Source organism: Eptesicus fuscus, chromosome 24 (genome assembly GCF_027574615.1).
Source record: "Eptesicus fuscus isolate TK198812 chromosome 24, DD_ASM_mEF_20220401, whole genome shotgun sequence".
Classification (NCBI taxonomy): Eukaryota; Metazoa; Chordata; class Mammalia; order Chiroptera; family Vespertilionidae; genus Eptesicus; species Eptesicus fuscus.
In genome coordinates, this window is record NC_072496.1 from 8352465 (window position 1) to 8377149 (window position 24685).

The 24685-nt window shown below is 42.2% G+C and overlaps 1 protein-coding gene across 2 annotated transcripts in view; it reads left to right on the forward strand.

Moving 5' to 3' along the window:
* Positions 1–24454, forward strand: part of EPRS1 (glutamyl-prolyl-tRNA synthetase 1) — a 43009-nt gene extending 18555 nt beyond the window's left edge. The window contains exons 13-32 of one of the 2 annotated variants that reach the window (XM_054712913.1): positions 354–464; positions 2787–2923; positions 3980–4187; positions 4759–4871; positions 6671–6788; positions 7948–8307; positions 10198–10431; positions 11465–11730; positions 12929–12980; positions 13643–13852; positions 14238–14310; positions 15876–15955; positions 16160–16261; positions 16911–17066; positions 17539–17736; positions 18862–19035; positions 19795–19955; positions 21106–21184; positions 23940–24004; positions 24105–24454. In XM_054712913.1, the coding sequence (XP_054568888.1) occupies positions 354–464; positions 2787–2923; positions 3980–4187; positions 4759–4871; positions 6671–6788; positions 7948–8307; positions 10198–10431; positions 11465–11730; positions 12929–12980; positions 13643–13852; positions 14238–14310; positions 15876–15955; positions 16160–16261; positions 16911–17066; positions 17539–17736; positions 18862–19035; positions 19795–19955; positions 21106–21184; positions 23940–24004; positions 24105–24255 (3048 nt within the window). In that variant the 3' untranslated portion in view covers positions 24256–24454. The remainder of the gene's footprint in view (positions 1–353; positions 465–2786; positions 2924–3979; positions 4188–4758; positions 4872–6670; positions 6789–7947; positions 8308–10197; positions 10432–11464; positions 11731–12928; positions 12981–13642; positions 13853–14237; positions 14311–15875; positions 15956–16159; positions 16262–16910; positions 17067–17538; positions 17737–18861; positions 19036–19794; positions 19956–21105; positions 21185–23939; positions 24005–24104) is intronic. The other variant, XM_054712914.1, reaches the window with a different exon arrangement.
* The last annotated feature ends 231 nt before the right edge of the window (positions 24455–24685 follow it).

Sequence of the window (24685 nt, forward strand, 5' to 3'; positions counted from 1 at the left end):
GATCCCCAGTAGGGGCGTGCAGGAGGTAGTGGGTTGATGTTTCTCTCCCTCTAAAAATCATTTAAAAATAATAAAAGTAAGAAATTATTTTCAGAATACTATTATGCTTTAAGCATTTGTTTTCTTTCCACCTGTCAGTCCTCATTCTTGGAAAGGCGGTCTCGGTCCTTCCTATAGCCTTTATTTACGATTGTTCCTCTCTTTTCTACTTGACAGTCAAAATGCTAGAGTTAGTTGATGAATAAAGAAATTAGTAAATGCAGTAACAAAGGAAGCCAGTTAGTGTGCCTGTGCTGTGGATGAAATGTAAAGGAATATCTGCATGTTCTCACACGAGGGCACCTTTGTTGCAGGTCATTGACCCAGTGGCGCCACGCTACGTCGCATTACTGAAGAAAGAGGTGATCCCAGTGCACGTCCCTGACGCTCAGGAGGAGATGAAAGAAGTGGCCAAGCACCCCAAGGTCACCTGCACACTCAGTGCCGCTCTGTCTAAGAAAAGGGGCAGGATAGTAAATAAAAGGGAGAATGTGCTTTGGTGGCCATAGCGTGGCTTGGGGATCATTGCTATCCCGCATTATTTGTCAGGATGAGGTACTAATTGGAGAAAAGACTGGGGATTTCTTGCTGAAGAAATTTATCCTAGTAAAATCTACAGCACGTGACACAGCACTTACACTCAGTTGGTGCCTGATTTATTCTATAGTGAGAGCATATCCGTGTATAATAAGAATGCATCTCTTCTTGGAGGCCTTTTGAAAGATGAGGTATCAGAGTTCACGTTCTTTTCTTCGTGTGGAAGCTGAGGTGCATTCTCTCTTAACTAGGTTATTCACTAACTCTTACCTTTGTCTTTAAGCCAGAACATTGGACCTAGTAATATTAAGTCACAACTTGTACCCAGAGTTGATCACACTGCTCTTTGCTCAGTTTTAGAAAACATCAGTAAAGTGAAAGTGTTATCTGTCTAAATTCAGAATGTAAGTCTTAAATACGGGTAGCTGGGAGCTCCTTGTAGTCAAGCTATGCTTGTCATCTTGGATGGTCATGACTTCCTGGGTTGTCTTGAAGCAAAAGTGGGTCCTTTTATTCCAGCTTTGTGAGTGGTCTGTAAATATCCCCATTATACAGTGAAGGTTATGTTCATAGACCCCGTCATACACCAGCAGACTGATAGACTCATGACCTTACTCATCACCGAGTTATGCTCCTAGATTCACTCACACACATGGTGATATGCATCATGAAGAGCTATAAATATTCTAGGCTGTAGCCTTAAGTGATTGCCTTCTATGTGTGGCATTAGCTGTTTTTTAATTTTAAATATTTGAGTTATTTTAAGGGGAACCCTAATAAGATTTGGGGCAAAGAGGGAGAGAGAGCTTGATTGATTTGGCTTTTTATCTTGCATCTGATTACTCAACTAGGTGAACAGTGGCATATGATATATCATATATCACACACTACAGTTAGCTTAAACGTAAAGTTCACTGAATGTTTTAAAATGTAAATGGTGAGGTGCTTACTTGTTAAAGTGACTGTTGTAGTCAGATAGCATGAGTGACATTAGTGCTTATTATTAAACAAGAATTAATTGATAGGGAAATGTACTTTATATGATGAGTGGATTACTCAGTTTGATCTGTGAAATTTTCATTGTCATCATTTCCCTCACAAAGGGTTCTATGTTTAGCCTGCCAGTATTCTATTCTGACCCCAGCATAATATAAGTTGTTAAAACATACTGGTTTTTCTCAGATGCATTGGTCCAATTATTGAACAATTATTAAACACATGCTATCTAACATTTATTTCAAAAGATCTTCATTTTTTTTTTTTTATTGATTTCAGAGAAGAAGGGAGAGAGAGATAGAAACATCGATGAGAGAGAATCATTGATTGGCTGCCTCCTGCACACCCCCAACTAGGGATTGAGCCCACAACCTGGGCATGTGCCCTTGACTGGAATCGAACCCGGGACCCTTCAGTCCACAGGCCGACGCTCTATCCACTGAGCCAAACCAGCCAGGGCCATACTTTTTTTTTTTCCTTTTGAATTTTCTCAAACAAAACCTGAAATTTAACAAGTATCATACTCTTCTTATTCCCCAAATCTCTTTACCTTCTTCATGTAATATATACTGAAAAGGAAGAAAATTTATCTATAGGCAGTGGTCGGCAAACTGCGGCTTGTGAGCCACATTGCCGCTCTGTTGACTAATGAGTTTGCCGACCACTGACTTAGACTCTCGATTCCAATAATTACAGGCTGTTGTTGTTCCTTGTGATTAAGCCCCTATCCCAGTGGTCGGCAAACTCATTAGTCAACAGAGTGGCAAACTGCGGCGCCGCAGTTTGCCGACCACTGATCTATACATATACAGTTCTGTCTTTAAAATTTGTCTTCTAACACACAAAGGTCCCTAATTTCCTGCTAAGGTGTGATATCTGTCCTATAATCTGTAGCAGAGGTCAGGAATGACTTTATTTTCTCCTTTCCTGGAAAAGCAGTGAGGTTCTGAGGATAGCAAAGCAGATTCTGGTCGAGGACACTTAGCGACAACTACTGTTCCAGCTCTGAAAACTGCTTTAGGCTGGATGTAATCTCGGGCAGGCCACCTCATCTAACTCCATGGCATCAGTGGTCAGTTGACTAACCCAGGTCACAGGGCTGGGATTCCAGCTAGCACAGATAACTTGGTGAAAGAATAAAATGGAGGAATATGTACATTTCCACACGGTTCAACAAGTTGTCGTTTTAACCAACACTTTCCTTTATTCATCAGAATCCTGAAGTGGGCTTGAAGCCCGTATGGTACAGCCCCAGAGTTTTCATCGAAGGTGCCGATGCGGAGACGTTGTCAGAGGGGGAGATGGTGACATTTATAAACTGGGGCAACATCAACATTACCAAAATACACAAGTAAGGACTTCCGTTTGTTTTCAAGTAAATATGGCATAAAAGTGTGCTATGTTTAATCACTTATTAAAAATTACTTGGTTCAGATATATTCATGTGGCTGAGTGGTAAATTTACCCAGGCATAAGCACTGCAAATTCTTGGTAATGTTTTTTCCATATATGTTCCAGTTTACTAAGAGGGTATCAGGATAGCTTTTGCTCATGATGCTGAAATTTATTTCATCTAGATATAAAAATAGTTTTAATGTTTTAGGGTCCCTGTTGATCATCTGATTCTCATTTTATAGTTGCCTGGTAGAGGGATTCTTTGGACAGAGTTTAACATATTCTTTATATAGAAATCAGCTTTAAAATGAATTGTTTAATGATGAAGCTGAACTTTACAGTGGTTATAGTGTGCTATATTTATAATTTTAAGATTACATAAACGGAACAAAATATGCGAAGATTAATTTATGTACACTCCGACATCTTTTTTTTTTTTTTTTTTAAATATATTTTATTGATTTTTTACAGAGAGGAAGGGAGAGGGAATAGAGAGCTAGAAACATCGATGAGAGAGAAACATCGACCAGCTGCCTCCTGCACACCCCCCACCGGGGATGTGCCCGCAACCAATGTACATGCCCTCGACCGGAATCGAACCTGGGACCTTCCAGTCCGCAGACTGATGCTCTATCCACTGAGCCAAACCGGTTTCGGCTGTACACTCCGACATCTCAATTGCCCAGTCATTGCATATGATTTTAAGTAATTGCTAAATGTTTTAAAATATATTATTTTTGAATTTTTTAAATGCTTAGTATGGCTGACTGTAAAGTTTGTAAATATGTTCAGGTCTTCACCAGATGTATGTGGGTCAGTTGTCCAGTGGATTCTTAGTATCTTGATAGCAGGGATTATATTTTATTTATAACCGGTATATGCTTGGCACATAGGAAAAACTCAAATAAGTGTTTGGTTTGAAATTTTTACAAAGAAAATTCCTGATCCGTTTGTTACAGATTCTGTTATAGCAGCGTTTATGTTTAAAAGACACTTTCAATCTTATACCTAGAAACGCACATGGAAAAATTGTATCTCTTGATGCCAAATTGAATTTGGAGAACAAAGACTACAAGAAAACCACTAAGATCACCTGGCTTGCAGAGACAGCGCATGCTCTTCCCATCCCAGCGATCTGTGTCACGTACGAGCACTTGATCACGAAGCCAGTGCTGGGAAAAGACGAGGACTTCAAGCAGTATGTCAACAAGAACAGTAAGGTAACTGAAAGAAACTGTACTTCATCTTTCCCTGCTCCGTAATCTTCTCTTTACAATTTTTAAAATTAGTTTTAAGTATTTGGTTCCTCAAATACAGTGGAAGAGATTTGTAGAATTTTATTAAAATAAGAAGATGTGAAAGAGTAATGTGGCCATTTTACAGATGATAGTAAGGCACAGTGAGGTTAAGTGACTTGCTTGAGGCAGACAGTAAATGGTAGAGCTGGGATTCAAACCTAGGCATCCTCGCTCTAGAGCCCTGCTCCTTAAGTGCTTTTCAGTCTGTTGTGCATCGTTCATATTTATGGTGGGAAACTTTTATACCTGCAGGGACACCAAGCAAGTTAGTTTAAAGGTTTTCTGAAGCTAGTCTGTTTATAAATGTTAACTGCAAAAATTACAATAAATGTAATTGTTATTTATTTTAATACTTCTCTGTTCTATTGTGTGTGCTTAAGTAGTAAAGTTTTTAACATCTGTGTAAAATAGGAATATTCCAGCTCTTGGAAAAACTGTTGCATTTAGTGCTCTGATTTTGAGAATGTCTTTTCGTCTTATATCACCTTTACAGCATGAAGAGCTGATGCTCGGGGACCCCTGCCTTAAGGATTTGAAAAAAGGGGACATTATACAGCTCCAGAGAAGAGGGTTCTTCATATGTGATCAGCCTTATGAACCTGTGAGGTAAACAAATGTAGCTGAACAAGTAAATGAAAATGCTTAACGCTCTTATAGTAAGTCATACTTTAAAAATTGAACTTCACGAAAATGTTGTACCTGGTAATGCTCTCTTCAGTTTGATTTGTTCTTCTGTATTTACTATTTCAGACTTTAATTAGTGATATCTTTGAAACAGCATAATATTCACAAATTCATTTCTAAAACTAAACCATCTTATAATTCATCTTCATGTAGTCGAAGTATAAAGAAAAAATTTCTCCAGAGCAGATACACCAATGGCCCGTATGCACAGACAAGCTGCTGAGCATCATTAGTTGTTAGGGAGTGCAGATCAAGGTCCCCGTGAGATGTGCTTCAGACCCACTAGGATGGCTATAACCAGAAAGACAGGCAATAGCAAGCGTTGAGGATGTGGAGAAATTGGAACCTTCCTACGTTCCCGGTGGAAATGTGAAATGATGCAGTCACTTTGGAAAGCAGCGTGGCAGTTCTTCCAAAAGTTTAAAACATAGACTTACTCTTTTACCCAGCAGTTCTACTCCCAAGTATATACTTCAGAAAAATAATGTCTTCACACAGAAACTTGTACCCAAAGGCTCATAGCAGCGTTATACATAATAGCCAGAAGGTGCAAACAACCCAAATGTTCATCAGCTGATGAATGGATGAGCAGAAGGTGGTTTGTTTGTGCAAGAGAATGTTATGTAGCCATAAAAAAGAATGAAATGCGTACTGACTTACGCTAAAATGTCCATGACCCTTGTAAGCTTATGCTAAGTAAAAGAAGCTGATCAAAACACACCACATATTTATATGAAGTGTCCAGAATAGACAACTCCATAAAAACTGCACATTAGTGGTTGTCAGGGTCTAGAAGAATGGGGGACTGGGAGTGATCGACAAAGGGTTCAGTTTCTCTTTGGGGGGTGATAGGCATGTTCTAAAATTAGATAGTGGTAATGGTTGCACACTTCATATCATCATTGAGTTGTGGATTTTCAAAGGATAGATTTTCATTTTATTTTTATTGATTTTAGAGGAAGGGAGAGAGAGAAACATAGATGTGAGAGAGAAACATTGATCGGTTGCCTCCAGCATGTGCCCCGACTGGGGATCGAACTCACAACCTAGGTATGTGCCCTGCCCAGGAATCGAACCCACCACCTTTTGGTATATGGGACGATGTCCCAACCAACTGAGCCACCCTCCCAGGGCAAAGGATGAATTTTTTGTTATATAGATTACATCTCAATAAAGCTGTTACTAATAAATATTGAAGAGATGCACAGATCCTATTGTTACTACATTTCTCTTTTTACTTTGGCATTTACTACAAAATTTGAATAAATTCTTTGCTTGCAAATAGTCTCAGGGCAGTGGCGTTTGCTAATTACCCTTTAGAATTGAGAAATTCTCATAAAATAAACATTTTGCAGGAATGGTTCTGCTTCTAAGCAGATTAGGTAGATGGATTACCTTTTATGTCAAGAGCGAGACCGTTAGCATCCACTGATGCCCTTTCTGGTGCCATGTGCAGTAGACGCACTTTTGTCCTGGGCTTAGCATGCTCGCATTTATGAACTTTTATAAATTGGAAGTTTATAATTAGCACGGTTGATTTTTATTAATGTAGTTATTTTTAAACTACTCGGAAGAACCTTTGATTTGAATAAGAGAATGGACTATTTGTTTATATTTAAGAGCATGAACACAGTGCCATCGACTCAATCTAGGAATTCAGTTATAATTGCTGTTGAGAGAATTCGGTTCAAATGCACTTTTCCGGCCCTTCCTGTTCTCAGCCCACATAGCTGCAGAGAAGCGCCCTGTGTCTTAATATACATCCCTGACGGGCACACCAAGGAAATGCCGACTTCTGGGTCCAAGGAGAAGACCAAGGTGGAAACAGTGAAAAATGAGGTAAATACTGTCTCTAGTAAGTAGTTAAGTGCAAACAACTACATACATATTATATCCCAATAACTTGGTAGTCATTTGAAAAAATAACACATGTAAGTTGAAAGAAAAGAAAAACATTTTATTTTAAAAATACTTTGTTCTTAAATGTTTAATATTTTTATTTCACCTTTGTTATGTGTTCTAACCTTTTGCTTATTTTATTTTATTTTTTAAATATGTTTTTATTGATTTTAGAGAGAGAGGAAGGTAAGAGGATGGAGAGATAGAAACATCGATGGGCTGCCTCATGCACACCCCCTACTGGGGATCGAGCCTGCAACCCGGGCATGTGCCCTGACTGGGAATCGAACCTGTGACCTTACAGGTTGACACTCAACTACTAAGCCACACTGGCAGGGCTTTATTTCACTTTTAAAGTGATATACAAAATGAAAGAAATACTTTTATTTTTCCTTCAACCTTGGACTCAGATTGGACACTACCATGTCCTGTTCCACAGTGATTTTTCCTGGCATTTGATTTTTAACACAGTAGCTGTGAAAAATCCAGCTTTGCCAAGATATGACGTCATTGAAAGAATGTAGCACGCTCTAATGTTACAGCTGAAACACCTTGAGCTTGTGGTACACACAGATGTGGGCATATTGCTCTGTTTGCCTCAGGCACTTACAGTATCCGTGGCATCTGGTGAATTTTCTGTGGCACCTGGAGCACCTGATGCATAGTTTGGATGTGGCAGTTGGGTAGTCACTGAAGAGTTAGCATCAGTGAGGAAGACACTTTGGAGGGTGGGTGGGATGTAGGACTAGAAGGTGTTATAAGTGGTTAGAAGATGAGAGAATGGAGGATATAGTGTAGGACATGGATCCTGGGAGTAGAACTGTTAAGACAGTAACTTCTAGTTTTGTTTTGGTGACTGATAAGTAAGTGGTATAATATCTGAGCTAGGGACAGCAGGAGCGCACAAGTTTATTAGGAGGTGCGAGTTTGAAACTATTTACAATGGGAATGTCATGACTTGAGCTTTTCATTTACACAGATTAAAAACTGGTCTCTGATTTTAAAGTTTTAACTTGAAACAAAATCAGTTTGATTTAATTTGGGGGGGAGACATTGAACATGAATTAATGATCATGCTTTTGGTTTTCTGCCTCCGTAGACAACTACTCCTGTTAAGGAAAGACCAGCGCGCCCTTTGACTAACGCTAGTGCTACCTCTGGGGACCCCTTGGCCCTTTACAACAGGGTGGCTGCCCAGGGGGATGTGGTTCGGGAATTGAAAGCCAAGAAAGCAGCAAAGGAAGATGTCGATGCGGCTGTGAAACAGCTGCTGGCTTTGAAGGCCGAATACAAGGAGAAGACGGGCCAGGAATATAAGCCCGGAAGTCCTCCTGTGGTGGCGGCGCAGGCCGTGTCCTCTCCATCCCCAGCCAGCCCCCCGGGAGGCGGATCTCTGTACGACGAGGTTGCGGCACAGGGGGAGGTGGTGCGGAAACTGAAAGCGGAGAAAGCCCCTAAGGTCAGTGTCCGGGGGGCCCGGCAGCCCTGTGAGGAGGCCCGTGACCTCCAGCTGCTGGTGCAGGCGCGGCTCCCTGTGGGACGTGATGTTGGGAGACTGTCTGCTTGAACATTTCGTCATAACGGTCAACATTGACTGACTCCTGCCGTGTGCCAAGCCCTGGAAACATTAACAGGCAGCAGCTCGCCGTCACCTGGCGGCGGGGGGCGGGGGGGGCACGCTGGCACAGTGCTGTGCCGTGTGACCGTGATGTCTAAATTGCTGAGAGATGCTGGTGCGCAGTGGCAGGGAAGGAGGAAACAGTTCATGGCGTCGAGCCCAGCGGTTTGCCTTCTCTCTGTTGGGAGACATCCTCTCGTTTTAGAATTTCATTCTACTTTTACTCTGTTACTGGATTGTCTTAAGTCATTATGAAGTTGTTTGGCCATCTTAATTTTCTCCTTTATAATATTTCAAGATATAGTCTTGCCAAACAAAGGTGTGGTTTTGTGTTGTTGTTTCCCTGTGTGAAATGTGCGCCATCTGACTTTAAACTTAAATCTCCAGTGGAGAAGGGAACTTATTTCAGACTAGAGGCCCAGCGCACGATTAAATCGTGTGGGTAGGGTCTCTAGGCCTAGCCTCCTGTGATCAGGGCCATCTTCTGCCTGTTCACCAGTCCCCAGGCCCAATGCTGCCTCCACCGCCGCCACTGAGCTGCCAGGCTGTTGGGATCACCAGCTCATCCCCAGCTGCTACTGCTGCTGCTGGGGCTTGAGGCGCTGACGAAGGGGAACACGGCTCTGTCCGAGGCAGCCCCCCTCAGCGGCTACCAATCCGGCGGTTGAGAGGCGGGGGGGGGGGGTGTCCCGCCCCCTGCACCTCTCAATGGCCGGATATGCCACCCCGAGTCCCGCCCCCCAGCCTCCCGCCGCCCACGGGCGTAGCGGAGTGATGGTTATTTGCATATTACCTTTTTATTAGGTAGGATAGGCCTCTTTCTGTGGACAGGGTTGCAGGAAAGCCCCTTCACTTCCCCCATTTCCTTTCTCTTAACGGATGGAAGTTTGTGTTTTTCTTGAGTCTTGTATGTCTGCTGAACTATCTCCTTTTTCTTAAGATCAGGTAGGTTTTGCTGTGGAAATACCCTGGATTCTAAAGTAATGTGAATTAGAGACAGGTCGGGAATATCAGTCAGCCTCCCCGTTCTCTGTGTGCGATCCCCTTTCCCTGTGCTCGCTCCGTTGTGCTGCTGTGACAGGCGCCAGGTCTGTAGGCGGCAGAACACTGTCTCTTAAAGTAGCCGCACAAGGAAATGACTGCTGGCCCGGGAGGCCCGTTCTCGGAAGGCATACCCATGCTTCCTGCCTCCTCGGCCCCACGTGAGTTTCCTGGCTTCCATTGGGAGGCTCTCAGCTCTGGTAGAATTGGCAGTAAGACTTGGGTAGGGTGAGTTGCAGGTGCTTTTTCTCTACCGTGGCTTCCCGGTGGCATGTTGGTTTGTGGTTAGACAGTACTGCCATCAGGTAAGGCATCTGGCTTGAGGCCTTTGCCTGCGTGGCTGGCCTTCCCTGCTGGAGTCTCAAGGGTCTCATTTGGGTGTTTCGTTCTTTTTCATGATGATTATGTTGAAGTATCAGAGGGAGTGATGTAACTGTTCTTCAGTTGGGCCCAGATTGTGTGTTTTTTGCAGTGTTGTATTTACCGTCTATTTAGAAATGAAGAAAATAAGGTTTATATTGGCCAAGCCATTGGGGTGGTCTGTGCTCCGGTTTTATAAATTCTGACTCCTCTCCTTACCCAGGGCTGGGTCGCTGGCAGTTTGCTGGGCTGTCCTGTCATTTATTTGTTTACATAAGGGAGAAGAAAAGTTACAGTACTAAATATTTATCTCTTTCTCCTTGACCACAGGCTAAAGTCAATGAAGCTGTCGAGTGCTTGCTTTCGCTGAAAGCTCAGTATAAAGAAAAGACCGGGCAGGAATACGTGCCTGGCCAGCCCCCGTTACCTCACGGCTCAGGGTCAAGTCCAGCCAGGAGCTCTGAGCCTTGTGGTCCAGAAACAGCGGAAGCCAAAGTGCTTTTTGATCAAGTAGCTTCTCAAGGGGAAGTCGTTCGCAAGCTTAAAGCTGAGAAAGCCTCTAAGGTGAGTGTGCTGTGCTGTGTGTGTGTGTTTTCCACGTTACCCGCTGCTTTCTTTCCCGGGAACACTGCTGCCCCATGGGATCTGGCTGACTTCCTGTTTCCGTTTCCAGCTCTTTGTCTTGTCTGCTAGAGACGCCTTCAGTGGCCCTTCCTCCCCCAAGGAGATCTGACTGGACAGTCTCCTAGGACAATGCCTTTCTCCGACATAAAACTTAACTGCCCGTTATTTTAATTGTTCAATTGTCTGTTTCTCTCCGGTCTGTAAGAGCCTGGAGAATAGGGACCTAGACCCCAGCAGTGCCTGGCTCACGTAGGCCCTGACACAGTCCGTGCTCTCTGTTGGACTCATTCTCCTAAAGCTCGTCAGTCTAGAACAAGCAGGTGAAACTCACGGGCCACGGGCCACATGCCTCGTTTATTTGGCCCGTGTTAGCCTTTGAGTTTGACATGCTTGGTCTAGAACGACAAGTTTTATTTTGAACCATGGTGTGGTTTGTGCTGATTGTATTACCTTTCTACAAATAGGACTTTTTGGTACAGATTCATTTGAGTGGAAGACAGATGTTACAGGTGTTGAAATTTGACCAGTAATGTAGCAACTGGACTGCTGTCGTCTTGGTAATGTGCACCTGTGTGATTGGGTGGCTCTTACACTGCGGCGGGCCATGTGCTCTGCACTAGGGCCTTCTCAGAGGCGTGCTCCGTGACAGCTCTGTCCCGTACAGCCAGTGTGGCCACTGTGACTGCGGAGCCGGATTGCTAACTGATTTACTTAAGTTCAGTTTAGAGGTAACTCGCCAAGGGGGCTAATGATGACTATTTGGACAGTGCAGTTAGAGCACGATTTCTAAGTCACTCTCTTGCTGTCCTGTCCCTGTTTCTCATATTCACTTACTTCTTTTCAGAAATTAGTACCTACAGCATTCTCCCCCTACCACCCCCCCCTCTGCCTTTAGTGGTGTCCTCAGATCTGCTTCTGAAGCTTCGGGCAGGGCTTTGCATTAAACAGATCCTGTTCTCTTGCCGGACTGAAGGACCAGGTGGACGCGGCTGTGCAAGAGCTCCTGCAGCGCAAGGCGCAGTACAAGTCTCTGACCGGCGTCGAGTACAAGCCCGTCTCTGCCACTGGGGCCGAGGACAAAGACAAGAAAAAGAAAGAAAAGGAAAATAAATCCGAAAAGCAGAATAAGCCTCCAAAGCAAAGTGACGGCTCAAAGAAAGAGCCCTCTAAAAGCCAGGGCGGGGGCGGGCTGCCACCCAGCGGCGCCGGTGAAGGCCAGGGCCCCCGGAAGCAGACCCGGTAAGCCCCCGGGGCTCCCTTGGCGGGAAGCAGTGTTTGGGATGCATTCGGCTCTTACGTTAAAGAAGGACTGTTCTGTGGTTAGTTGGACTGTCACACTAAGTCGGAGAATGCTGAAGGTGTGGTGTCAGCAGGTAGCTTTGGTTAATTTTCTGTTTATTTACTTAAACGGGCAACTCATTCACTTGCTTGGTTCAAGAGTCTCAGAATAGAAAGTTCAGTGAAGTCTCCATGCTCTGCTTGTTTTCCATCTTCCCAGTTCCTCCGACCACCGTAATGAATTGGTAACCGCTGTTAGTAGTTTCTTCTGTGCCCACTGAGGACCTAACTCAAAGCAAACATATACATGTTCCTTCCTCTCCCTTTTAGCACATTTGGTGCCTAACTAGACATGTTTGCACCCTAAACAGATCTTCTGAATGAAATTCTTTTGTGGGGACTCAATAGGATTTTAAAGTGGGTTTAGTTGTATATAAAACCAAGCTTGTTCAAAAACAAAACGGTGGGATAGGTGGTGTTCCAGTACTTTCCAATCTGTGCAAATTATGTGATTCTCGCCTCTAAGCCCCATCCAGAACGTAGAGTGAGCCTTGTGCTTGGTTCCTTGAGCGGCTTAGTAAGAGGAAGCACTGTTACTAACAGCTTCTGTCCTGAGAGACTGTGTTTTAGATTTGTTTAGCTGAAGTTCAAGTTCTGCCTCTCATGCTCACATCAAACACAGCCTCTTAGACAAGAGGACACAGCAGTTGCTTTTCTTGCCTATTGATGGGGTGATCAGATGCACAGAATAGTGGAAGAAAGACTAGAATTTCCATCTTTTACCTTATGACTGCTTGTGAAGGGGCAGGTTTAAGATGGGCATTTTTTGAAATGTTTCAAATGGAGAATTCAAGTATAAATACACTAAGATTTTTAAACCAAGAAAGCCTGTTTACAAACTCTAAAACGATGTACTTTTTTATAAAACAACTCATGGGTACATTTTTCTGTGTCCATCATAAGACGGTTCCTGAATAATTGTTCGTGTTTCGAGAAAAGGATTATTGTCTAGAATAGAATGAACATAGAAGAGATATCAATACAGAAATAACTTACACTAATGAAAAGTGAATATTTTGACCTTTAGAGGTTTCTTTCTGTTCAATCTAGAAGCAGTTGCCGAATGAAGGAATTTATATTTTACTGTTCACATCTGCAGGTTGGGTCTTGAGGCAAAAAAAGAAGAAAATCTTGCAGATTGGTATTCTCAGGTGAGTATGCATTCATTTGATTTTTATGTATTAAATTTCTCAAAAGCAACTTTATATTTCAGTTCTGAAGTCCAGACACAAAATAATAAAGTATAATGCCTTTAATAATACATAATATAGAAATCTAGCCTGTCACAGTTTTCAAAGCATCTTCACATAAGTGTGGAATCATGAAGTAGCCCTATGAGGTAGTCATAGTTTTTATTTTTGTAGGGTGAGGTGACAGTATAGTCCAGGGGTCCTCAAACTTTTTAAACAGGGGGCCAGTTAACTGTCCCTCAGACCGTTGGAGGGCCGGACTATAGTTTAAAAAAAAAACTATGAACAAATTCCTATGCACACTGCACCTATCTTATTTTGAAGTAAAAAAAACAAAACAGCAAAAACACCCGCATGTGGCCCGCGGGCCGTAGTTTGAGGACGCCTGGTATAGTCCAAAGCCACAAAGATAGGAACCGCAGGAGCAAGATTAGAATTCGAGTCTTCTGACGAGTGTAGGGCCCGTGTTTCTGAGGAGGGAAAGGTCTGTTTACCTGCACATGAAGAGGATGTACCAGCGCTGGCAGCCTCCAGGGGGGGAGCGTGGCTGTCATGCTCCCGGCACCTGCACTGTAATTTTGGTTCCGTTTCGGCCTCACAGACTGCATTTTTCTTTTACAAAGGTCATCACCAAGTCAGAAATGATCGAATACTACGATGTGAGTGGCTGCTACATCCTCCGTCCCTGGGCCTTTTCCATTTGGGAGTCCATCAAGGACTTCTTCGACGCCGAGATCAAGAAGCTGGGCGTGGAGAACTGCTACTTCCCCATGTTCGTGTCCCAGAGCGCCTTGGAGACGGAGAAGACGCACGTGGCCGACTTTGCCCCGGAGGTGGGTGGGCTGGATTGATTTTTGCCGTTTTTTCTATATAAACTCAAAAGTGTATTTTCAGTTCACCCATGAATAGTAATTTAAAAGGCAAGTTATAATAGCCGATTTAGAGAAAAAATTTTTTAATTGAAAGCCATTTTTAAGCCATTATGTTTCTGCCTTTAGGGCAAGTTATGTCTGATTCTGTTTGTTACCTTAAGTAATTAACTGGCTTCTACTTTTCTCTCGATGTTTGTAAGGACAGTCAGTATCCACCTTCTCATAGTGAATAGCAGCATTTACCTTACCATCACTGAGAGAGCAAAAGCTGAACTGCTGAAATGCCAGCATTTGTTCTCCTCTGAGTGCTGTTGTAGAATTTATGAACAATGATTTCTCTTACTAGGTTGCTTGGGTTACAAGATCTGGCAAAACAGAGTTGGCAGAACCCATTGCCGTTCGTCCTACCAGTGAAACAGGTGAGGAGCAGCCTTGGCGCAGGAGGAAGCGCATTGAAGTGTTAGAGACAGTGTGTAGAGTGGGTCTCCCCTTCGTTCTGTGACATTTACAATCCCTGTTGACAATCGGTAAAGTTTCATGAATGTGTATGCCAACATAAATGAATGCAAACTGACATAGAATTTTATTCTGTACAGCATTCATTACAGAGCTCTTCAGCAATAGGATAAAGGTTTTTTGTTTGTTTTTTAAACACACCACAGGCCCTAGCTGGTTTGGCTCAGTGGATAGAGCGTTGGCCTGCAGACTGAAGGTCCCAGGTTCGATTCTGGTCAAGGGCGCATGCCTAGGTTGTGGGCTCAATTCCCCAGTAAGGGCCGTGCAGAAGGCAGCCAATCAATGATTCTCTGTCATCATGTTTCTCTCTCCCTCTCCCTTTCTCTCTGAAATCAATAAAAATATATTTTAAAACAAAAAACACACCACAGTTTTATTATTTTGTTTTTATGCTATAATTTTTCAGAACTTTCCAAGGAATTGTATTCTTAGGATAATTTTTATTCTTTAAATTAGTTATAAAATTGCCAACACGAATGTTTAATGTCATATTTATAAATTTTACTACTTACTTTAGTATTACATTCACATTCATGTAGGGTTTCTATAGGTTACTAATTGTTATATTTCTATCTTGTATTACTCTTAGGAGTAGTGAGGAAGGATGAGGCAGGTGCTGTTATCTCCAAGTGGCAGGTAAACAGGTCTGAAAGGTTAAATGACTTTCCTAGAAGTACACATAGCCGTGGAGTTTGAGCCTTTGTGCTTGTCAGTGTCTTCCACCGAGATTGTCCATCTGTAGTTCAGGGTTATTGGCTCTTGGATACTTCTGGTGAAGCTCTTGTGTGATATTGTAATGATGCATTACTGAAATTATGACACCAGCTGTTTTTCACATACTAGATCGGCCAGGGTTTTTTTTTTTGTGTGTGTGTGTGTGTGTTTTACTAACTATAGGCAGTCCTGAGTAGGCCATGATAAGACAGGCGCCTCACTCAGATTAGTAGTTAAGGCGAGAGCTTTCACACTCCAGCTAGATGCATCAAACATGCAGATTCACCCTAAATTCTGGTTCTCCCCGTAACTGCTGACTTAGCAAGCTCTTTAGGGTCTTCAACCTCAGTTTCCACATCTTTAGTATTGAGGTTGTGATAGCAACTTTCTGGGTTGAACGTGAAAATTGAACAGGATAATGATTGCAAAGACTTTAACATAGCACGTGGTGTATACTATACGTCTTCACTTAAGTGTTTTTAAAAACAAAACGGCAGAAAAGCAAATTAAATGTTAAATGTAAATCTCATTGCTAAAACACAAAATATGGTCAGGTTTAGATAATGTTCTTGCTGAACCTGCTTTATGAAATACATAATAATACCATTCACTGACCATTACAGACGTTGGAATCACATTTACACAAACACGACGTTCTCATTCTGTTAATTATGTTGCAGTTTAGCTCTTAGCAGCCCTCGGGGAGAAAGAAAACCCTCAGTGACTAAGCTGCCTGTTTCCCCGTGTCTTTCAGTCATGTATCCTGCGTATGCGAAGTGGGTGCAGTCACACCGAGACCTGCCCATCAGGCTCAACCAGTGGTGCAATGTGGTGGTAGGTGCACACCCTCCTCTCTGCTCCCATTGTCCTGCCTACTCATTGGTCTTTCCTTACATGTCTGTTCAAAGGATTGGGACCATGGAAGCTTTTTGAAGTCCTTTGGATCACATTGTGACTTCTGATTGCTTACACATAAAATTGCTAATGAAAACGGCAAAGCTCTCTCTAACGACCACATTGTCTTCCTGCCTGTTGCAGCGCTGGGAGTTCAAGCATCCGCAGCCGTTCCTGCGGACTCGCGAGTTCCTTTGGCAGGAAGGGCACAGCGCCTTTGCCACGTTTGAGGAAGCGGCAGTGGAGGTATGAAGAGGGGCCGTCCTGTTCAGTTCTGTGTGTGTCCTTTGTCCACTCTGTGCTGCTTTTTCCATCCGTGAGTAATGCAGGATGTCTGTGACAGGTGACCATTCAGTATATCGCTCTAAGCTGAAACTAATCTGATCCAAATAGCATTAAAAGAATTTCTTGGTGTGAATTAGTTATAATTGTATCACCTTAATGTTAAGAGAAAAAACTAGTGAATGCAAATGTCTATGGACTTCAAGAAATTGCTTATTGAATTTTTTTTAGAAAATGGTATTATAACTTTTCAGATGGAAGTCTTTTTGGACCTCAGGGTGTAGCAGAAATTATAATCCTGTGGGTGAAATGAATTATTCTTCAGGAGACTTCATCCTAGTTACTGTGCATCTTTCAAAAGCATTCATTTTCTCTTGCACTCTCAATTTATGTAGGTTTTTAAAAGTAAGTAACTTCTTTTCACACTGCTTTGTTGGAATGTCTTCCTTAATAAATTCCCACTGGCTGCTTTAACCTTTCCACAAAAAAAGGTTTTTATTGTTTGAAGTGCTTTTCCCACCACAGTTAGTTTTAAATAGTACAGGTTTATAGGTCTGTAATAAATAAGTATACCAGAAATTTGAACACTTCTGCATTTAAAATGTTGTTACAGGTCTTGCAGATACTTGACTTATATGCTCAGGTATATGAAGAACTCCTGGCAATTCCTGTTGTAAAAGGAAGAAAAACTGAAAAGGAGAAGTTTGCAGGAGGAGACTATACCACCACCGTGGAGGCGTTTATATCCGCCAGCGGGAGAGCCATCCAGGTACCGGCTGCCGCCCCGGGTTCGTGGGGGACGTGAGTCAGCACAGCCTGTGGGCAGAACCAGCGCCTTTCTCTGTCCTCAGGGCCATAGGCTCTTGTAAAAACTCAGTGCTTCATGAGCTTCTAGCCCACGTGCTCATCTCGGGCCTGTCTGCCCCATTTCTCTAAGTCTCCAAGGTCAGTTATTAAGTCAAGGCCTGTGTTCTGAATTGCCAAGGCGTGGAATCCCACTTAACCTTCGTAACTAACGCTCTTCCTCTCCTCCGAAAGGGGTTGCCCAGAGCAGCACACTTCTCCAGCACTTTTCGATTAAACCTACTCTCCCTGGTGTATCAGCTACACTTTAAAAATGTGTTACATATAAATAAACCAAGGAAGACAACATAGGTCATTTTAAGGCGTGTAATTTTATAATGATTTTCGCAGGCATAATACGTTATTACAATTAAAGCTCCTATTTCTCTTTATTTCAGGGAGCAACATCACATCATCTCGGGCAGAATTTTTCCAAAATGTTTGAAATCGTTTTTGAAGACCCGAAGACGCCAGGAGAGAAGCAGTTTGCCTACCAGAACTCCTGGGGCCTGACCACGCGGACCATTGGTGTCATGACCATGGTTCACGGAGACAACATGGGCTTAGTGTTACCTCCCCGCGTGGCCTGCGTTCAGGTAAGAAGGTATTTCTGTTGGCACTTAAAATACAGGTCATATTTACTAACAAACTCGAAAGGGCAGTTTTCGGAAGATCATCTGGGTAGATTTTGCCAATAGAGAAACAACATAGAATTCAGTCTAGACTTCAGTTGTGTAACTACGGATATCATTTGTGTTCTTGTTTTTTACTCTTAATTTTTAGCTTCCTTATATAAAACTTCTTTAGAAATCATTTTTTTGAAATGATTTGTTTAGCACAGACAAGCCATGTCCAGCTAATTGATAGACATTCTATATAGATTAGAAATCGCACCAGCAATTTATTGTTTGTGTATGCCTTTGTTTTGTTTTTTTATTACTTACTAGTGGCCCAGTGCACGAAATTCGCTGTCCGTGAGCCCAGCTTCTGGCTAAGCGGTGCTCCCCCTGTGGGAGCGCACTGACCACCAGGGGACAGCTCCTGCATTGACCGTCTGCCCCCTGGTGGTCAGTGTGCATCATAGCAGCCAGTCGTTCCGCTGTCAGGCCAAAACCGGCTCTCAGACATCCCCCGAGGGGTCCTGGATTGTGAGAGGGCACAGGCCAGGCTGAGGGACCCACTGGTGCACGATGGAGGCTGGGGAAGGATGCAGGAGGTTGGCCAGCTAGGGAGGGGCCACGGGAGGGCTCCAGGATGTGTCTGGCCCATCTCGCTCAGTCCCGATCGGCTGGACCCCAACAGCAAGCTAATCTACCCGTCGGAGCGTCTGCCCCCTGGTGGTCATTGCATGTCATAGCAAGTAGTTGAGCGACCTTAGCATATCATCAGCATATTACGCTTTGATTGGTTGAATGGCTGACTGGATAACTGGACATTTAGCATATTAGGCTTTTATTATATAGGATTGTCAATAAAGCCATGAAATTAGTCTACATAAGGTGGGCAAAAGTAGGTTTACAGTTGTAATACAAATAAACAATGCTATAATTAATAAATGATAATCAAGAATAAACTGATGAACTCAAAACTGTAAGCCTACCTTGTTCCCTCTCCTCCCCCCTACTCCTCACCCCCACCCTGTGTTGATTTGTGTTGAGATTTAGAATCACGTCTGTATGCTGTTTCTTTGTGTGAACATAAGCTGTTGTGCTGGGTTCCAGGTGGTGGTCATTCCTTGTGGCATCACAAACACACTCTCTGAGGAAGACAGAGATGCTCTGATTGCAAAATGCAATGATTATCGCAGGCGGCTACTCAGTGTTAACATTCGTGCCCGAGCTGATTTGCGAGATAACTATTCACCAGGCTGGAAATTCAACCACTGGGAGCTCAAGGTAAACTCTTCCATTGGATTTCGATTTTCTTTGTGTGTTTTTATAATATGTAAGTCTTTCTCATGACTTCCTCTGTTTTGATCGTTACGAGTTCTTCACTGAAACTAAGTGTTCAGCACAGTTGCTAAATTTGAACTCGTTTTTGAGGAAGCTTATTTTTATTTTGTTTTAATAAACCTCAGGCAGTACAGTTTTCTCTTAGGTTTATGACTTATTGGAGTGGGTTTTTGTAATGGCTCAGGAATATTGCCTGCTTTTTCTTACTGTTTGTGCATGCTTTTGTTTTGTTTATTGTTTATGTCAATAAAGCCATGAAATTAGTGTAGATAGGGTGGGCAAAAGTAGGTTTATAGTTGTAATAAAAATAAACAATGCTATAATTAACCAGTTAACTGCCACGCATCCAAAACGGGATGATACTGGAATTTCTTCCATATGCACTGGAATATTTACGGATTTAAGTTACCATAATTTTCTTTACAAACCCAGAGATGTCACTTACAAGTCTGATTTTAAAATTGGGCAACCAGAGTTGATAGGCGAGGTTTGCAGCTATAGACGCGCATGGCTTGTGGGGAAGGTCCGCTGCTTGCGTCTATAGACACTTACGGCGTACAAAGGGTTAACAAATAATAATAATACAAGAATAAACTGTGTTTTCTGAGCTCACACCTGTAAGCCTACCTGTGGTTCCCCCCGCCCCCCGTGTCCAGTTGGAGATGTGCATGTGTCACCTTAGCCGCCTCTTTTGTTTCTTAGGGAGTTCCCATTAGACTGGAAGTCGGGCCACGTGATATGAAGAGCTGTCAGTTTGTGGCCGTCCGACGAGATACTGGAGAGAAGCTCACAGTTGCTGAAAATGAGGCCGAGACTAAACTTCAGGCTCTTTTGGAGGACATCCACGCCAATCTCTTCAGAAAGTCAGTTCCTCAGAATGAGTCGCTCACGTCTCTCATCTTCCAACCCTAGGAGATCCATCCCAGGAATTCTTTGCCCCAACTGGAAGCCCTCTTTCCCGTAGCTCCAAATGCGCCTTTCTCTTTGTGTTTTGACTTGTATTATGAGCGTTTTTCTAAGTGCTTTCTGCTCCCTACCACGTTTGCAGTAGTGGACTGGCTGGCCCAGAGGCTAATTTGGGTTCGTTTTAGATCCAGGCTTCTATGACATATGAATCTGAGGAAGTGAGGCATTGATTCTCACCTGCTGGCTACCTATGAGCACCCCTGGGCGGCTTTAGAAACTACCAGTGCCTGGGCCCCTACCATGCGATGTTAGCATAATTGGTGTAGAGCTGGGCTGGCGCCTACAGTAGTGCAAGCTCCCGAGTGATTGATGTGTGGCCAAGGCTCAAAACCGCCTATGGGGATTGGGGGTGGGGAGACTGAGGGCCGCCCTGACCTATGGGAAGAGGTCTTAGAATCGCAGGTCTCATGCAGAGGCACTAGAAGATGGGTCCTTGTGTGGCGCCTTACTTCCTTTCCTCATGTCATGCATGACTTCAAGTGCAGAAGAGAATAACATTTATTTCCATTTCTAAAAGAATTACCTAGTGGGTGAAAATAGCTTGAATAATGGATATTTATGAGTTTTTCCTTTTCAAAACATTTTCATGCCTTCGTGTTTGATTCTCAGAATCCTGTATGGGTAATTAGACTTACTTGAGTATTTTTCCAGGTTTGTAAAAACTTAGCAAAGTAAGACCAGAGAGGTTTAAAAAAATAACAACCCCCCCTCAATTTTTTTTTAAGATAAAAAAAAACAACACAACCCAGACTCTAAGGTAGTCAGTGGTATAGCAGGACTAGAATGTTGATCGATAGAGATTTAACAACAATAACAAAAGTAAAAATGACCTGTTGTGTGCTTGGCAAATTCCTCATCCATTTCATGTTCACAATCATACAATGATGAGTTCACTGAGGTTTACTGAATGTCATTGCTAGTGACAAAGTCGAGGTTCAAATTGAGTTCTCACTTCCAGGTTATTGTTATTTCATTAAACTATGCGTGTTTAAAAATAACATCATATCAGGAGAAATGATGTGTTCTTTTCTCATTATTCTTTGGTAGGGCTTCTGAAGACCTTAAGACTCACATGGTGGTGGCAAATTCAATGGAGGACTTCCAGAAGCTGCTGGATTCTGGGAAGGTCAGAGACCTCTGAAAACAATTGAATATAAAAATATTTCAGTAAATGGTGTTTTAAGACCCACTGAACTTAAGCATGGTATTAATCCCCTTTTCAAGGCCAGTCACACAGAAGGATTACGTAGTATTCAGCATTTTTTTAAATATATTTTTATTGATTTCAGAGAGGAAGGGAGAGGGAGCGAGAGGTAGAAACATCAGTGATGACAGAGAATCATTGATCGGCTGCCTCCTGCATGCCCCCCACTGGGGATTGAGCCCACAACCAGGGCATGTGCCCTTGACTGGAATTGAACCTGGGATCCTTCATTCCACAGGCCCAACGCTCTACCTACTGAGCCAAACCAGTCAGGGCCATTATATACTCTTTCAACTGGTTTTCCTAAAACTTGACAGTATATTATTTTTGGGTAACACTGTGTACTGATTATGTGAAAGCTTTTTCTCATGCTTGATAGGCAGAGTTTTAATTGGTTATGATTAAAACCTCAATATGTCTCAGTGCGTGAGCTGGGTGCATGTTAATCTCGCTGGCTCAGCTGACTAACTAATAAAATGAGTGCAAAATAGTTCATCTCAAAATGCCCTTCAGATCCATTATTCTTCCGTGTCCAGCGTTCTCTTATGCTTGGAATATTGCTTTTCATCCTCCCCGCTCTGGTTTCTGTAATTTGTCACGTGACTCAAGCTCTGTCCTTCTGAGAGAAGGCTAGAGAATGGGTAGCCACTGATGCCAAGTACATTTCTCCTTTCACTGCAATTGGTGATTATTTTATTTTTGCTCCATTATTTACTGAATTTTAGAATTTCCTGTATTATAGAAATATGGAGTCACTGTGCCAATACAGTCTGTGAAGACATTGCATAAGAGTTAATAAATCGATAGAGTCAACACTAGTTAGTCCATTGCTCTCAAAGAAATGAGTCTCAGCAGATATTAGTGGAACCATAGATTTCCGCATCTGTTCTAAAGCAGAATACATATTTTAGTTGTATGTCCAAAGAGCAAAGAGGCCAAAGCACATTTTGTTTCTTGAATTCAGTAGCCAATTCCGTCCGCATCTCATATTGCTTAAATATGTTGACTGGCCTTTCAGCAACCTTTGAAGTTACTGTAAATAAAATGGTATTTACTAAGAAGGGAGAAGGTGGAAGGGATCTTTGGAACGTGAATGTAGGTGAAAGTTTGATTTTCTCCTTTCCCTGTTGGTTTTTATAAATGAAAAAAAAAAAAATGTGTAGGACTTGATTTCAGGAACTTTTCCGAGGGGATGGTCTTAGTTAAATGAAAAATACATATTATGTATATGTGTAATATATGTTTACTGTTGACTACATTACTAATCTATTGATCATCATAATTTTAGAGTCTCGTTATTTTTTGTCATTAACATTTTCTGCTACAAAATGCAAGATACTGTGTGTTGCAAAAGATTGTATCTTTTAAAAACATAGATATGGAAATTATAAAAAATAAAAATTAATAATCTTTCCACAGCTGAATAAATAGCATAAAAATGTATGCTGTACTTTCATATTAATGACTTATATGCATAAATAGAAATTTTAGGTCTTATTATCTATACTTTACTTTGAAGCTAGAAAGGATTAAAACATGGTGTTTTACGAAATTATCACTTATGAGTCCAAATACATTTAATAACTTCAGTTGAATTTTTTACATGCTACATCATTTTAAATTTTAAAAATTATTTTCTTCTCAAGGCTTAGTAATGTTTTCTCATGAGAAGAAGAAAATAAGACTATTTACTGTAAAATTTATTAGTTATTAAAAAATATAGCTATGTTGTGAGTTAAAGTAAAAATTTCTAAGAAATCAAATTTAGTATCCAAAGGCATTTTTTGTAATTCTCTTAATACTCGTTTTATTTATTTATTTTTTTATATTTTATTGATTTTTTACAGAGAGGAAGAGAGAGGGATAGAGAGTTAGAAACATCGATGAGAGAGAAACATCGATCAGCTGCCTCCTGCACACCCCCTACTGGGGATGTGCCCACAACCAAGGTACATGCCCTTGACCGGAATCGAACCTGGGACCCTTGAGTCCGCAGGCCGACGCTCTATCCACTGAGCCAAACCAGTTTCAGCTCTCTTAATATTCTTATCATTGCCCATTTTGTTTTTTGTAATGAATTTTAAACAATACTTTGTGGAAAACAAATACATTTTTTCATGCTCTGTGATTGCACAACTGCTAATGATTTCCAAGTTTCAGGGCTGTCACTTGCTGTGATTTCAGCTCTTACACCCAGGTTGGTCTTTGCTTCAGTTTGCATTGCACAATTTCTCTATTCGATTTTTTCAGAATATTTATTACTACCAGCCCTTCCACCTTCCCTTTACCCACTCATTCCCTCCCTCCAGGATTTGCCTTGACATTATCACCTCTTTATCATCTCAAGGCAGATGATCAAAATGACATTTTACCAAGTGGGGGACTCGGGCTAATACACTTTGCTGAATGAACATGAGAGAAGTAGTGAACTAACTTCCTTACCCTGCAGTAACGTTCAGCTGATGAATTACTCGGCTTTTTATAATTTCTTCGTCTCCATTTCACTTTGTTCTTAGAAAAGCCTTTGGGAACATGTTTTAACCAAGTCCCAAGTGCAAGGAAGAGTTTGCAGGAGGGACTCAACTTGAGCATGGGATGGGTGGCTGCAAATAATGGGTGTCCTATTTACAGCCTGGAAGGAGTGATGCACATTATATATTGTTCCTTTTCCTATTAGATTGTCCAGATCCCCTTCTGTGGGGAAATTGACTGTGAAGACTGGATCAAGAAGACCACGGCCAGGTAAATCCAATGAGCAGATAAGACGTGTGAGGTGAGGCTGTTGAAAAGAAGAGTCATGCTCAGCTTAAATGAATGGAATTCTCATTTGTTTTCATTTCAGGGATCAGGATCTGGAACCTGGCGCTCCATCCATGGGAGCCAAAAGCCTCTGCATCCCCTTCAAACCGCTCTGTGAGCTGCAGCCTGGAGCCAGATGCGTCTGCGGCAAGAACCCTGCCAAGTACTATACCTTGTTTGGGCGGAGTTACTGAGGACAAAGCCACGGCCTATCTCCAACCCTCTGCACTTTTTAAAAAATTGATACTAATTTCTTCCCAGAGTTTTATGATTTTTTAAAATAAAACTTCAAAAAGGAGGTCACGAGATAAACACCTATTCTTATGTCTCAAGTAACAGTGGAAAAAAAAGACTTTTCTGTAAACCACCCCAGTAATAAACATCATGAATTCATTCGTTTTATGTATTCGTTCGTTTCTGAAGTATTGGAGTTACGTACTACAAGGCAATTCCTACAAAGAGATGAAAATAACCTCTATTCGTAGGAATTTCCTGAAGCTTCCGATGAGAACTAAATGCAGAAAAGTTTGAAGTTGGCTGCTTCAAAGGAATTCATTATTTAAAGGAACTCCACAGTAAGTGAGTATGTGAAGGGCAGAATCTTTTACCCTAAATCTACATGTG